This window comes from Acanthaster planci, linkage group LG08 (genome assembly GCF_054643075.1).
Source record: "Acanthaster planci isolate LZ-2023a linkage group LG08, COTS_SCS, whole genome shotgun sequence".
Taxonomy (NCBI): Eukaryota; Metazoa; Echinodermata; class Asteroidea; order Valvatida; family Acanthasteridae; genus Acanthaster; species Acanthaster planci.
In genome coordinates this window covers 3,268,638-3,285,470 of record NC_141784.1, presented here as the reverse complement: position 1 = coordinate 3,285,470, position 16,833 = coordinate 3,268,638, and the positions used below count along the sequence as shown (strand labels likewise).

General features: G+C 42.5%; 1 protein-coding gene across 1 annotated transcript; it reads left to right on the top strand.

Annotated features, from left to right (window-relative positions):
- Positions 1-527: 527 nt before the first annotated feature.
- Positions 528-16,819, top strand: LOC110975979 (methylcrotonoyl-CoA carboxylase beta chain, mitochondrial-like). The gene is made up of 15 exons (XM_087140543.1): positions 528-792; positions 2,866-3,017; positions 4,120-4,221; positions 4,826-4,953; positions 6,052-6,164; positions 6,568-6,681; positions 8,052-8,116; positions 8,834-8,933; positions 9,629-9,797; positions 10,136-10,212; positions 11,154-11,220; positions 11,578-11,734; positions 12,205-12,319; positions 13,713-13,798; positions 15,217-16,819. The coding sequence occupies exons 1-15, from the start codon at positions 664-666 to the stop codon at positions 15,332-15,334; spliced, it is 1,692 nt and encodes a 563-aa protein (XP_086996669.1). The 5' UTR covers positions 528-663; the 3' UTR covers positions 15,335-16,819.
- Positions 16,820-16,833: the final 14 nt, after the last annotated feature.

The following is a 16,833-nucleotide window of genomic DNA, read 5'->3' as shown; positions in this document are numbered from 1 at the left end:
AGAGTTAAAGTGTCTTTTTGTCAGTCTACTGTTTTGGAAGTATGTGTTTCATTTGTGACCAAGAAATGATTTGTCCAGAGGGAGATCTAGAAGAGCTTGAAATATGATCTTCTAGAGTCGGTTACCTAGCCGTGGGCAAAAAGTAGACGGCATACACCTTGTAAAAATGTTCATGTCATGTAGGCAACATCTGAGAAGTTTTACTCGTATCTTCTTAGTTGCTTTTTTCCTCTCGCACACATCCGCCTACTTGGTCGTGAAAAGAACTTCTGATAAAAGTAATGTCTTGCTTCCCTCACAATGAGCGACCGCATTTTCCTGAAGTTGGCCGTAGTCGCCCAAGGAGCACCCCTCCGCCTATGTCCACCAGGGCCCGCCTTCTTGATTGTCTTACCCGCTTTAATATGCCGGTAGGGGGCGCTGTGGTCTTCGCTCGTCGCGCCGCGCCGGGGCGAGCGCCCGCTGGGTGCTGCATGTGACGGATACATACATGTACATGTACATGTACGTGCATAACGTACTGTACCGGCCCGAATTTCGTGCCAATTTCAGCCTGGTCTGTACATGTACTGTACGTAGTTCGGCAAACCAACATGGCTGCGCCCATCTACACGTAGATCTGACTCGCTTGTCTGGGAAGTGCTACAAAACAAATGCCCCAAAATGAACGTTTGCTGTCGCCTTTTTGGTCGCAGTCTGCGAAGGAGTGTGGCAGGAACATTTCGGTCATATTATGGGGAGAGAATTGCAACGATCGGATCACCGCCGGACAAAAATTCCGATCAATACAAGGTACAGTACAGTACAGTAGGCCTAGGCCTACAGTTCTAGCAGTACGTGATGTACATGTTGGTCGTCGGTCGTGCTCTGGCTGTGAATGGCTCTCTTTTGAAATCTGTCTCTTTTCTGTCACCATCACAGGCATACTTCAAGGCATGAATTTCAGGAATTAGGATTCAAAGTTTGTGACAATCCTGTTATTGCAGAAATTTAAGTCATGCCTTGAAGTAGGGCTGTGATAAGCCTTATTGCAAATACTGCATGGGTGATTTTGCACGATAGCAGAAAGGCATTGTGGGAAAAGGGGCAATGTTTGCTCCTTTTTCCTTTCCACAATGCCCACAGTGCTTACCCTACAGTGACCTAGCTTCCAGAAAGCAAAAACATGTCCAGAAAAGTTCAATTTAGGAGGGAAAAAACCAAGTCGGTTACTTAGATGCTAAAGTTGGGGCATATGAAAGACATTTTCAGGACTATTTGAACATGTTTAATTTGAGGGTGAAATCTGAGGATTTTGATTTGGGGTATAGACATGTACAGAAGATACATGTAAATGATTGATGAAGTTGCTTGAGCTATAAGTACATGTACTATCGCTAACCATGCTGAACTGTTAAAACTAAAGGAGGCAATTTGTAGGGTCCTACTCTGACTTATGTTGAACCTGATGGGAGTGATGGCACTTTTCAAGCCAGGGAAAGAATTTTGTACATGAAGGTATAGTCGCCAGGTCCCTTAATTTGCCACTTAGCCTACTGTGAAAACCAATGTGACTTGACAATCAGTACAGGTGCACATCACAACTCAACACAACTTCGGAAAAATCCCTTTATTTGGAGACAAAACCAATCCCCAGAAAGAGAGTATCTCGTTATAAGTGGGCTGGGGTCAAAAATATCTATGTGAATCAATTTTTTTCTCCCATTTTTTCTAATCATGCATGTATGATTTATTGAAGTCTTTATGAACTTGTACCATGTCACTCAGTTAACTATATCATAAAGAATTGATTTGCAAAAAGTTGTTTTAATGTGGTTTTTTCTGCACCCTTTAATTCCATCGCAGACTCCTGTTTGTAATGCTAGAAGTAAACAGTAGAAGCTTTCTTCAACCCTAACCCTCCTCAATCCTCCAACAGGTGAAGGATTGAGGACGGTTAGGGTTAAACAGCAGCCCTGGATGTTTTTTCCTGCTGAATCCAATTTTTGCATTACATGTCTAAGGATCCCCAGGTCAATGGTAGGATCACAAAGTCCACGTGAAGAGGGACTTTCTCTCTTTCCGGGAACTGATTTTGTCTCCGAATAAAGGTACTTCTCTGAGGTTAGGGAGTAGGGACAGTCTCCTCGAACTGACAGTACATGTAGGTGGCCAAATTAGGGTCCTGGCAACTATATGGTCACGGACATTAGGCCTGCTGACATGACTGACACCACTGGCAGACTGGACACCCTGTGCACAAACCCCATGAGACTGGTCTAAAAATTTGTGTTTTCTGAGTGAATACTGTAATATTTTCACTACTAAATTTGACTTTATAGGACACGTAACGACTGTGACCGTGTAGTCACCAGGTCCCTAATTTCACCACCTACCGGTACATGTATTGTCAAGTCTGATTGGTTTCACAGTAAATGGCAAAATAAGGAGCCTGGTGACCATACGGTCACTGACGTTAGAACATGTTATTGCTTTCAGGTGGTTAATAAGTCACCTCGGGGATAACTTGGTAAGTTAGTGGCATCCATGTGTGTGCAATTCTTTCCCAAGCTCGTTCCACTTCAACTAAAAAAATGTTCATGTAGTCATGGTTTAGTGTGTCTTCATGTTTGTCGTTGACATCGGGAATTTGTATTCACGAAGTGAATACAAATTCTCGAAAATTCACGAAGTGAATACAAATTGGGCAGTGAGGAAAAATGCGCGGTAATAGTTTCACGGTGACTGAGTAAGCCCCATACATGTAAATTGGGCAATATACTCACAATGCATGCACATGTACGAAGGTGAGTAGAAGTTGACAACTTACGGTTGTAGGTGTGGTTCCTTGTTGATAAAGCTGTTGATTCCTAATGTGTTGAACAGGAAAATTATGCCCGCATGAAGGAACTGGTTGGTGATCTGAAATCACGGGTCTCCTCGGCCACTAAAGGAGGCGGTGAGAAGAACATCCAGCGTCACGTGTCCCAGGGGAAGATGCTGGTCCGAGATCGCATCAATAACCTGCTGGATCCAGGGTAAGTGATGGCTAGTGATCCAACCGCATGGATTCAGTCTGGTGGCCTAGTTGTTTTATAGGGATTGTGAATGCAGATCATGCATATAGTTCAGGAGTTTTTGAACCTAGCAACTGGTTTGCATGCTGTGACTGTGGCCTGGTCAAGTCACTTTTGCCCCCTCTCCACCGAGGAATGCAAATGGATGCCTTCCGGGGTAGAAGCCAGGTGTGAACTTATTCCAGTCACTAAAATTGGTCTCTTGGCCCGGTGAATTGGCATAATAATAATGGAATTGTTGCAGTGCCTTGTTCATCTGGTCTATCTTTAACCACTTGCTGCCTGGGAACCCCGTTCCGGGCACCATGGGTTTATACGCAGAGCCGGGCTGCCCGAAATTGGACAAAAGAGCTGGTCCGTGTAACAAAAGACCGTACTCGGAACAGAAGACCTGCTGCTGGGAATTGCCATCATTTTTTGGCTTGTATTTTTTTGAAAGTAATCTGTCACTGTTTTTAAACAGTATACTACTGTTTTGGGCATAGCTCACAGTGGATTAGCACCGCAGACAAAAGTGCTCCAGAGCCCCACTGATGAGAGACACAGCACCACTGCATGCTAATCCAGCTGCATTTGAAAAGAGGCCTCTTGCATTCACTGGGAAAAAAGGAAATTATGCAACACCTCACAATTCTGGACTCTCTTTGCAGGGCGGCAGACCTGGCTGAAATACTCAGCAGTCAATGAAGGTTGCCTGTCAGCTTAGACATGTTAGAGTAGCCACCAAGGAGTCATTCGTGTGGGTGAAAACGTCCATTAAATGAAATGACAAATTTTTGAAGAATTTTGAAAACTGAAAATCTTGAAAATGGCCTGTGTGTGTGCACTGCATTTTTAAAAGCACCCAGCAGCAAGTGGTAAAGCATTGTTCGTATTGATGGACACAGCAGGGTGTATACATGTATGAAGTGGGTTAGTGCTAAATTAAAGAAACCTTTAAAGCATGAGGATGTGCATGTACCTTATTTTAAGCAATTTAATTCATGAATCCAGGCACATGGTATGATGAGTGTTTTCCTTTGATTTATCGTGTTTGTGAATATCTTACACACTCTGACTTTAGGTCTCCATTCCTGGAGCTGTCTCAGTTGGCCGGATATGATCTCTACGGGGAAGAAGAAGTCCCTGCCGGGGGAATTATCACTGGTATTGGTAGAGTGTCTGGGTAGGTGTCTGTCATTCTGTGTGTTGGTTTTACATGTAACTGTGAATGAAGATGTATGGAAATTTGACTACTTACAGGAAATGGGTAGTTGTAACATTGAAATCATTTTAAAGAAACCAGATGGTTAAAATGAATCTTAGGGTTTCGATACTTATTGTTTCTGGATAGGAGCAAACTGAGCTTTGTTCTAATGTATACATGTGCATCACTCAGTTGGGCATCCTGTTTAAGATTAATGAGAGTGTCTAGGAATTAAATTGTGCCAGATACTGATATTTTTAAGACACTTGTTACTCGAAAGTAGCTAAAGTGCCTTGCGACTCATTCTGTGGAATTGGATCATACTTTTAAACGTTAAGAACCAGTTTCTGTTGATTTCAGAAATGTCTAGCTGCATTTCAACATTTTTTCCATCTGTTGATTGTTACATTTGCTTTGCTCTTTATTTCCCAAATATTCAGTCTCCTCCCGTGGTTCATATTTATAGGAATTTATCAACACTGTTTACAGAAAGTCTTTTGCACGTCAGTCATATGATATCTTACAGTTACTCGTAAGAATACCAAATGTGGATTTGCCAAAACTGAATTTGCTTTGGTTTCAGGGTTGACTGTATGATTGTAGCCAATGACGCAACAGTCAAAGCCGGCACTTACTATCCCATCACCGTCAAGAAACACCTCCGAGCACAAGACGTTGCGAGAGAAAACAACTTGACCTGTATTTATCTTGGTGGGTGATTGCGGATAAGCTGTGAAGTTGCTTTAGACAGGCCAACATTTTAGCAGATCTCTCATTAATACCACATTTGTTTTCCCACAAAATGAGTCCAGTTTTACTACAAATTGATCAGATCTCTTGTGTTTCTTTCCTCGCCTTCCACCTTTGGGGGGCCTGGGTTCGAATCCGGCTTGGTCCACATGTGAATTGGGTTTTCAGTCCCTACCTGAGTCCGTGGGTTTTACCTGAAACGTTTATCTGGGGTTTTCCTGCCACCTCTAAAACTGAACATGTCTTCATTGTCTGCTTCTCATTATCATCTTGTAATTGGCGCTAAAAGCTCTGCTGCATGAACCGATATAAATAAATAAAATAAAGTAGTACAAACCAACTCAGTACGTACGTGTGTTGGTTGAGGCGCTCGCCGCTGGTTCTAGCGCAAATGCCTTTTACACACAGCATTATGCGCTGACTTTCTCTCCTTGGTACTCTATAATAGCTGGGTTTTTCATCAGGCTTTCTGAAACATGTCAAATGCGATGGGGTGTTAGCACGTACACGCACATGAAGGTGTAACATCAAAATGATGAAACCCACTTGTACCATTAGCTATTGGTGAAAACATAGGCATTGTTGTAACCTGAAGCAGTTGTGTTCACAGAGCCCCAAAACATTGGTGAAGTCATCCTTTTTTTGCGTCAGATTGTCCTTGGATGACAAGCTGGTACATGTATCCAAAATCAAACTTTAAAATTGAGAGAGTGTAGTTTGAGCCCGTGGACCTTTGTTTATGAGAAGGAATCAAAGTGTTTGTACATATGTTTAAAAAGTTGTACTGGAAATGCATCTTCAATTTAGTTCAAAGTCCAAATCTGAGTCCCAGGAAGATCTGTACATTTTTTGCATACACCCATCAGTTGCATTTCCAAACATTTATGTCTTTTCATTCAAGTTAAACGGTCGACTGAGCCTCCGTGCTCTGACCTCACTCCTACCAAAACATCTCAAATATCTTTTCAGTTTACCTGAAGACTCGACAACGATACTAATCCATGATTTAATTGTCTTATGCTAAAATCACTCTTATTCGTCTGTTTTCCAATACTACAGTGGATTCCGGAGGGGCCAACTTACCCAGGCAGGATGAAGTCTTTCCGGACAGAGATAACTTTGGTCGCATCTTCTACAATCAAGCCACCATGTCCGGCATGGGGATACCTCAGGTCAGCAACCTTTGACCCCGGCCTAAACTTTTGTCATGTTTGTGTATGTTGTCCGTTCATGGAATGCTCGCACGTATCTGTGGAGAGTGTAAGACATCAAAATTATTGCCCAATACAGGTGTTTCAAGGAGAATTGTACGCATAGTTTGTGAATGCAACCAAAAAAAATAACAAATGAAACATCAGACTTTATGAAGTGTGTGCCCTTTTTTAAATTGAGGCCTTGAATCCATATGGATGTCCACTATTTGTGCTTGATTTGCATCATGTTCAATTCGCCGCATCTCAAGTGGATACCTTGTATCACATTAGTTGAGCTAAGATGACTTACAAGTACCAATTTTGCTAAATAGGCTTTTCTCTATTGTGAACTATAAGTATCTTTTTCAACTGGTTTTTCCAGATTGCCGTTGTCATGGGTAGCTGTACAGCCGGAGGAGCATATGTACCAGCCATGGCTGACCAGAGCATCATCGTCAAGAAGCAAGGAACCATTTTTCTTGCAGGACCGCCCTTGGTAAGGCCAGGTGGAGTTGCCTTGATGTAAAAGCTGTGTGGTATTGTGGAGTGCAAATACCCAAAGTGAGGTTGTGTTGAACGCCTTGTGAAGAGCTGCAGTCTCCCGGTAGGGTTCGTTGTCCCATGTAGCTGATTGTCATCCTTGTTTGTGGCGTTCAGTGATTTAGCCATAGATGGCATGTTCCTTGTTCCATCTGTGTTCCCTTGGACAGCATCACTGGACGGATGTACATCTAGGAATTCTAGGTCCAATGTCATTGCTGATAAACAGTTAGTGATAAAGCTATGCTAGCTGTACAGCAGAATATGATGCTGCTTCATAAGCACTTTTACATCTCATGGATGCACTGACAGTTGTGCCTGCGCTGAGATTTATAATTGTTACATTACTGATTTAGCCCTAACCCCCTAGGCTCCTGCACTAGAAAGCATACTGAACCTCACAAAATCCAACACGTGCATGCACTTGTCCATGTACATGTACTTGTATATGCAGGTCACGGGACCAAACCTGATAAACTCTGACTCAGTGAGCCCGTTGGATGGATGGGTCTATGCAGTATAGGATGACTTGCTCTGCAGCAGTAACAAACCTGACAAAATCAAGCATAGTCCAACACTTGGTACAGCAAGCCAGACACTGCACACAATGAACCCTGTGTCCCAACTCACACAAAATCCAACACCATCCCCCTGGACCTTTGACAACAAAGTTTAATAAGTTCATCAGGTGTGGTACCAAACCTTCCAAAACCTGCTGTTGGAGTTTGGGGTAGTTAGGGGCTAAGCAACTTTTCTCTCTGGGGTTAAGCATGCTTTTGCTGCCTAACAGTCCTCTGTAAAATCAGATGGGGCTCTGGTAGCTCAAAATCGGCTGTTAGACAGTGCTGTGAAATTGGGGCCCAGACCTTGAATAAACCAGCCATCCTACAAACAAATTCTGACCCACAGGTTCCTATTATTCCACTGTGAGGTTAAGTAAGTTTGTCAAAGGGCTTCACTACGGAAGGACTATGTCCAAGTCAAAACTTGTCAGTAGGCTGGACACAGCCTCGGTGCCTCTCCCTTAACATAGAGCCTGAGAATTGTACCTCTTGTACAAGAAGGAAGTCATTGAAATGCCAAATACATGTACATATGTAGGTGCTACATTTCACATGTATGAGTATTTGGAAGCTTGATCAAATGCAGGAGAGATAACATATGGTATAAATCAACTTGGATGATTTCAGAAACTTATGGGACATTACCTGTCCTCATACATGTGTGAGGTCCCGTCCCCAGTCACAACTGGCATCTGAATTCTTGTTTGTGTGTTGCATGGGACGTTTGTAATTGATTGGGATGAGAATTTCTCTGTTCAAACAGGTGCGAGCAGCCACCGGTGAGGTGGTCTCTCCCGAGGATTTGGGCGGGGCTGACCTCCATTGCAGGTAAGACCCATTTTGAATGCCCTTGTGATGTGGACAAATTTGATCAGTCAATTTTTGGACGATTCCCAGAGCTGTTTCCACAAAGAAAAATGAAAAATTTACCCTTACCTGCTCACAAAAAAATGAACTCATGGGAGGTTTAGTTTTTCAGAGAAAATGCACGTTTAATGTGCTCTTTTAACCCTAACCTTCCCCAACCACACAGAATTCAACAGCAGTAAAGTGTTTAATTCTGTGGGGATAGGTCTGGTAGGCCCATAACAGCTGGCTTTTGCATTGGGTTTGGCATACCTCAGAAAAACAAAGTCCAACAGGCTCTGTGCACAAAGTCCCATATGGGTGTTTAACTTTGTGTGAATGGGGAAGGTTAGGTCCGGCAACCCTTAGGCAGTTAGGGTTAATATTCCCTTAATGTGAGATACAACCTTGTGTGACATTAAGGCCATTCAGAGGTGAGACCATGTTAGTTCAACAAACAGCATCCATATAAAATCTGTTACGGTTGCTGTGTGGCATGCTGAGAAGGGAAAAAATTAGGGTACCCTGCTGATATCAACAGAGCAGATCTGCTAGCTCCTTTACATGTATATCAAAGGCAGTTCTTCCAAGTTAAGGGTGTTAATGCTGACGCAGTGTTGGTTGAGGTATCCACAGAACTGTAGTGTGCTGTTTGCAGCCATTGATTGGTCTAAAATATGTTTTCTATGATTTAAATAGGACATCAGGTGTTACGGACCACTTTGCAGAAGATGACGGCCATGCCTTGTACCTGGCCAGAAGAACAGTCGCCAACCTCAACAGGAAGAAATCAATAAATGTAAGCAAGACCAACAGACTGAGGACTCGGTTTTGAACCCAAGTCGGACACTCGGACTCCAGTCGCATGACGCTATGATTTTTAAGTTGGACTCAGGGTTAAGTGATTTTGAATTTACAGACTTGATAAGTAACATGAGATGGGGGCGCAAGAGTAAATGACCACGACTTAGCACTTAGAGATGGGGCTTAGGCCTTAGGTGCATGTACAGTCAAACAGCATGACAGACAGGCTGAGACTTTTATTGGATCTAACCCATTCAAGTCCTTCAAAATCCAAGCAGACGTTTTAAAGGATTTTGAAAAAATTGGGAAAAGTACACCGTAGGATTTTATGCCCAAGAATGTGTCACTGGGTCCCTGTGCAGTTAAGACTTTGGAAGGCTCCAAGGTGAAAATGTCTAGGAAGTTCACATGGAAGAAACATATTGTGCCTTGAAACATCCAGAATATTCCAATAGGAATACGGTCTGTTTTCCCTCACTGGGAATGTTGCACTGGAAATTCCAGCTCACCATTGTGCGTTTAGTTTAAAAAGAATTGGAACATTAATGTAATTGAGACACTCTTCATCGATGCCCAACTTCTGAAATGGTATATTTATAAGTGTGCTTATTCATACGTGTAGTTACTGATGATTCCTTTTTGTCGGCATGTTTTAACTCACAATTGAAATATTTGTTCTTTTTTCTCCAGATTCCAATTCAGGAGCCGCAGGACCCAATTTATCCCATAGATGAACTGTACGGCATCGTCCAGAGTGACTTCAGTAAAGTGTACGACATCCGAGAAGTCATAGCCAGGGTTGTGGATGGCAGCGTGTTTGACGAGTTCAAGACACTTTATGGAGACACGTTGATAACAGGTGGGCCAGGCATTTATGGCAAACAGCGAAAGAGTGAATCAGCTGTTAGAACTTTACAGATTACCTTCAGTGAATTGTCTTCGCCGTGTTGAAATAAAAATTAATGGCAGAAGAGGTTCATGAAGTGTTTGGACAGTTTATGGAGATATGGCATGGATTACAGGACGACACAGGGTTAAAAATGCATATATTGAGGGTGTAAATGATTTAATTTTAGTAGTTGCATTGTTTACCGATATGGTAAATATATAAAGATACGGATGACAAAAAAAATTGAGGAAAGATGATTGTTCGTGGGATCAAGCTTACTGATAAACTTTTTCATCACATTTGTGCAGGATTTGCTCACATCCATGGCTACCCAGTCGGTATCCTTGGTAACAATGGGGTGCTATACTCGTCGTGTGCTCTGAAGGTGAGAACAATCTGAATATCTCATGAGTCATGAAACAATGATGACCATCAAAGTGATTTCAAGATATTGAGTGTAGAAGTCAGCATCAGCCGTATCACATTGAGTTGACTGGAACTCCCGCAGCACGTGCATGCAAGCTCTGTTCTGTTTTGAAACTTTTGTAAATATCGGTTGTTGAAAACGTGCTCCCCATGTATGAAACAGTGCAAATTATATTGCATTCCGTATCGTTTTTATCAAAAGTGACTAAGAGGCGTCCATCAAAGTACAGACGGTTGGTGCATGCTGGGCCTGGCTTGTTAATCCCTTCCACCCCAATCGGTATGAGGCCAGATGCAGCCTGGTTTCTGATGTGTGACACCCCTGTTCTTGTGAAGTGTTACATGTAACTGAGGGTTTGAACAATAGGCAGCATGTAGACTGAAGACTGGCCATTGCTAGAGGCTTATTTGGCCCAGTGGGCTTACTGTGGAGTGGAAAGACGAGGAATTGAATATCCCAAATTGCTCTTCATGGTGGTCACCCAGGTTGTGACATAGAGGCCCAGTGGAGTTCATCCAGGCCCGCTTGGTTCAATCTGAAGTCCCAATCCCTTTGGAGATACCGGCTGGTCTCACAGCAGGCGGTCATGGAAGGGACTCTAAACTATTTGATGACACTCCTCAATTGTACTGGAAATCTCGGACGGACTTAAGGTCAGCTTAAACCCCTTTGCTACGGAGGACTGCTACTACCACCGCAACATTGTGTGAGGATTAGTGCATACCTCACATACAGTCTATTCACCATGTAGCTGCTGGTTCAATGGGGCCTGCTGCTGGACAAAGCCCCCCATTCAGGGCATACCACCACAGCCCAGCAGTCGCGGTCAAAATAATCCGGCCGTGAAGAGGTTAAGACACTTTCAATGACAGTATTTCATTAATTGTATTTTTTGGCAGGCAGCTCATTTCATACAGTTGTGCTGCAAGCGAAAAATTCCGCTCCTCTTCCTACAGAATATCACAGGTGAGATTATTTTGCTCATAATTACTCATTATTTCAACCACCAAACCCACTGTGAAACTCGGGGTAAATTGGCTCCATGAAAAAACCACGTTGTAATTTTCCCCAGTTTAGAATCCATTATCACAGTTTTTTTGTGTGAACAAGCCTTGAGGCTGACCCTGTGGCAGGTTATGCCCTCTGGAAAGTTCATGAATCACAAAATGAATAATCATGCGGATCAGGGGTAACAATATCTTGAAGCACATGGGCCCTCGGGCAAAAATCACCATTTGAATCTCGAGATCGTCGGTTTAGATGCACAAATACATTGCTCTGTTTTCTTCTAACCCGCCGACCCTGTCTTCCCACAATGCATAGGTTTCATGGTCGGTCGTGATGCGGAGGCAGGAGGCATAGCTAAGAACGGAGCCAAGATGGTGACTGCCGTAGCCTGCGCCAACGTTCCCAAGATCACAATCATCGTAGGCGGGTCATTTGGTGCCGGCAACTATGGAATGTGTGGACGGGCTTATGGGTAAAGAACAGAACTTCTCTGGATATTTGTTCAAAAATTGTAGATCCTAATATTGAAATGAGCGGATTCCCATTTCATAGATGCTTGGACAGCAAGTGTGATAAGATAGTTATTGGAGGAACCTAGAATGCATTGTTTTAGGGCAGTATGAACTCCGCATGTGTCAGTTTAAATTCACCTGGCGCCTGTCGATCCAGGGTACAGAAGAATGCGTGAAATGAAAAGAAAAATGAAAGAGAAACTCAAGAGTGCAGCAAATTTATTAAGGTTTTGAAATTACATCCTTTCAGACTTCTGGAAAACCATGCATGCACTAATGATATTGAGGAAATACATTGTGACGACGTTAGCGGAATACCTGTCTGAGAAGTCATTGAAACATGAATGAAATCTTTCCTGAAGCATGTTAAATCACTTTCATAGCGGTGTATTTAGTGGTTTATGTGTCGTACTTCTTCTTGTATATGTAGTCCACGATTCCTGTACATGTGGCCTAACGCTCGTATCTCTGTCATGGGTGGCAAGCAAGCAGCATTGGTTTTGGCTCAGGTACAGAAAGCACAAAGACAACGAATGGGCCAAGAGGTAAGATGTAAACACATTAGATTTGCCAACTCTAACGTTATCTCTCAACGTGCACCTCGTTGAATAAGCTTAGAAACTCTGCATCGGTTTCCTAGTGCTTATAACTCATTTTAAGGTTGGGATTGGGGATGTCAGGTATGGTGTCCACATAGCTTTGTATAGAGAAAGTTTTGACGTGTGGTCAAGTGGTTGGCATGTCACATTTAGATAGTTGATTGTTTGCAGGGTATATGAACACCCAGCATGCCTGCGAGGTACATGTAGCACTGTCATGACAGACTTTGGGACCAAAATGGCTCCCAGTGTGAAGTTGTCGCAACTCTCGTGTCATGCATGTAGACCTTGTGCAGAGGCCAAGGCCGTTTCCAAAAACTGGCTTAAAGAGCTATGGGTATGTCTATTGTCTGCACATTTCCATGTGTTTTCTATATTTTTCCAGCAACATATTCGGATGCAGCTCAAATCTAAGCTAAACATGCATTCAACTCTGTGGACTTTTGTACATGTACAGAATGAATAGGAATGGAAATTTGATAGTCTGATCTGTCACCGTGGTAACACACTCTCTGTACAACTGTCACAGAATGTCACTGTAGATAACACATCTTCCAGCGTGAATAGCGAAACATTGAAGTCCATACTGAGCTGACAGACCTTCCATGAATATGCACAATGTGTTCAGCAACCTGTGCTTAGTTGAAAGACATTTCGTTTCCAACAGCACATGTTGCCAGGTTTTCTTGTGAAAAATTAATGTGACCAAACAACCGTGACTTTTGGAAACTAGGGCCACTTTGGTTGGGGTTCAGTGCCTGCAAATTTCACATTGTGATACTATAAAACCATAAATACTATGAAGCAATAGCCGTGATGACACGTTAAATAAATAAATAATTCATCGGGAAAGAACAATTATTGGGAGGTATTTTATGTCAGTTGTGTTCATGCATCATGTGCTGCGCCATCTGGGATGTTGCGAAATTTCATCTTTACACGTCTTTGTGTTATATTCTGTGATGTTTACCATTTTGAATAACGACTAAACCATATAATGAAATTTTTGAAAGGAATGCCTGCCCTGAAATGGCTGCAAATTTCACATTTTGAGATTGCTTTTTTATTTCAAAAGTCTGATCGGCAGGACGCCAATCCAATGTCTTTATAACACATATATAGAGAGAGCTGATGAAAAAAGTACATGTACATGGTTTGATTAACGTCTGATGCAACGGCCATTTTTGAGGCTTGCATTTCCATATTTTCCAGCCATGTTAAGCCATCCCAATACAAACTCCCCAATTACATTAGGTTCCAAACCTTTACCCAGGTTTTTTCTCAAAACCCAGCCAAACTGCAAGATACTGGAGGATGGTTTCATTTTTTTCGCCCACAGTTTACGGCAGAGGAGCAAGAAGCATTAATGAAACCCATCTTGGAGAAGTATGAACAAGAAGGAAGTCCTTACTACTCCAGTGCCAGGTAAGAGGTTTTCCAATCACATCGCCTACTGCCACTGTCTGAGATACACCAATGTATTTTGATTTGCCCTGGACAAGTTTCTTTACATCCAGGGTAAAGCCCTATAAGTCACAAACTGTTCTCTCTGGGAGAAGAAACAAAAAGAAATGTAGAATTTCAGAGGGAGGAGGAAATCCTGGACAGATAAATGTCTTCCTTGGATAGCCCACGGAATCAGGTTGAGACTGAAATCCAACAGAGGTTATGCATTGATGTCTAAGAGGCTGTTTTTGTTATTTTAATTTTAGTTCCACCTACAATGAATGCACAAAAGGTTTACCCAAGCATATCCAAGTGATACCAAACCCTTGCCCTCTGAGGATGCGTTGATGCATAATCTCTATCCACACGGGTGGGATTCGAACTCCTGGTCGCAGAGGAGAGTATTACTTGACCAACCTGACTCCAGTCCATAAAAATGCATGTTACCCTTACTCCTCGCATATCATGTCAGCTTTGAGCTGTCCAAACTCAGACTTTGACCAAAATATCACTGGTATTCACACTTTTTTATGTAGACTGTTGATAACATTTATTATAGCAGGGATCAGTGAATTTGCGCAAAGGACTTTCATTTGTGTTAGTGGTTAATGTTTGTCATTTTGATTCTATCAAATCCATTTATTAGAAATTTGTCGATCCATATATCAGTCCCCTTGAAGACAGACTGTCCGCAGAAATTGTTTTTAAACCGCAAAGGTCTTGTTTTCATGCAAGACCCTGTGACTGGCACAATTAAAAAGATACACCAAGTCTGTCTGCATCGTAGAACTGTCCACGCAGCAGTGAGCCGAGACATTCACTCTGACTTACTTTGAAACATTTGGTACTAAAGAAAAATGTGTCGGAAAGCACTCTTTAGAGGCAATGCAACTGTGGCTTGACCCGTGACAGTTGTGCATGCCTTACGTGTAAAAGAAACGTATCTCACCTCACTGCAGACAACTCTTAAATATAACTTTATTCCTCCCGATGTGCACTGGAAAGTCATTACTTCCAATAGATGACTCTCATATCGCTTGTAAGTTGTATCAGTGGCCAAAACTTGTAGAAGTAGCACCTTTTGGTTGACTTTTGATTTTACCTCAAATTCATTCAAAATGGACATTTGTCCCATTACATGTATTTTCAAAGAGGGTTGTATTTTCATTAAGTATTTAGTAGTACATTTATTAGCAGTTTTTCTGGTAGCTGTGTGGGTGTTTAAGCACTTCGTGAATTATTCATTTCATTTTTGTACCGACGGCCAGCCATAGTTTTTAGCAGCCACTTGTAGGAAAAACAGGACTGTGACGTCAAAGAAGCAGGCTTTATATGATCTTAGAATATAACAAGTACAACAGAGCAACACTTCTGTACAATTTTTCCCCTCCGTGTAGGTTATGGGACGACGGAGTGATAGACCCTGCAGATACACGCACTGTCCTAGCTCTGAGTTTAAGCGCTGCCCTCAACGCACCTGTACAGAACACAGACTTCGGTGTCTTCCGTATGTGATGATATTCAGTATTCAGAGATGTGAAATGGTATCATGATTCAGGAAAACCTCTGAGTAAATTAACTGTTTGTTTTGTCAACCCAAACATGAGCTGAAAGCATCGTCGACAGTGGAGTGGACTTTCTGAAGGCAAGAAAATAACGGCAAAAAGAATATTAAAGCCAGAGTAACCTCTGTTACATCACAAGTCTGCTGCCTTCTTGCACACCAAGGTGCATGGCCTTCTGGAAGGGTTATTAAAATCATTGGATCGTAGAGTTCCTTTCCCCACACACACACACTACTGGTTGTGCTTTGTATAAGATCCCTGCTTTGGTTAGTACAGTCACCTTGGAAAGTTTGAAAATCCTGGAATGAGTACAATTGTATAAGTTTTGTTGAAAGTTGAATCAAACCTCCTACGTATTAAGACTTCCTGTCTGTAGCAAGTAGCAAAGTAAATCTATTCAATGTGCTATTTATTCAACACACATGGTTCATTTTCAAAGCAATTTGTTTGTCCCTGGGTTGAAAGTGCTTCATGGATGAAGAGATCTGCTCTTCATAGGAGCAACGTTTGCATTGTCCAGTGTATACTAGTGTGTATTTGTTCTTTTACAATTTATTTTATCGGGGAATGCAAACCGTGGACTTCTGTTCTTATGACATATCACACTTTTGTGTTACATTCGTGCATTCCTATGGTGCTCAGTGGACCATGTGCCCACACTGGCTCCGTGGAAAAGTGGAGATATAAACAAAGTGTGATGTCATCAGTACATAGACCTATTGCTTTTGCAGCACGACGCCCAAGAAGTTACCATTTGGGGTCATTTCCCCCTCCCAGTGCATTATGGGAAGAGTCAACACCTCCTCAGTATAGGACTCGGGTTTAACATTTTCTTGAAGTGCACACTTTGGAATGCATGTGCAAAACAAGTTTGTTTTCAATGCTCCCAAATGATCCCGTTCCTGTAGTATCGTAAAGACCAAGGAACAGATGACTCTACATTGTCATTTAGACCATGCCAGAGTGCTGGATGGCATGCTGTACTTGTGGGTCATTCCTGTCTGCTCTGTGAAGCTCACTCTTACCCAATTTCCCCTACAGGGTTCAGGGAAGGGCAAATGCAAGATGCCAATTTTTGTCTAACAGTCATTGGATAGCCTAGAGGTCATCTGAACAATAACGCATGTCAACACGACAGGTGCACACGGAATGTACATGGACGTGTGTGGATTAGGGCAGACAGTAGCTTGCAATATTACGAGCGTCAGCAGATTTCCTTCGCAGGCATTTGTTCTCGGCGCCCTGACTTAAACGGGTTGAAAGGAAGAGGGAACTCCACGCAGGCACACGAGATAGCAAGTGTTTATCTAGCAAGGATGATCCTTTGACGGAAACTCATATATGTACACAGGATTATGCACTTTCCCAACCACCTGTCCCATCTTGACTAATTAGGGAATGACTACCGGTAATAAAAACACTGTCAAAGAAACGACCAAGGCTTCCACT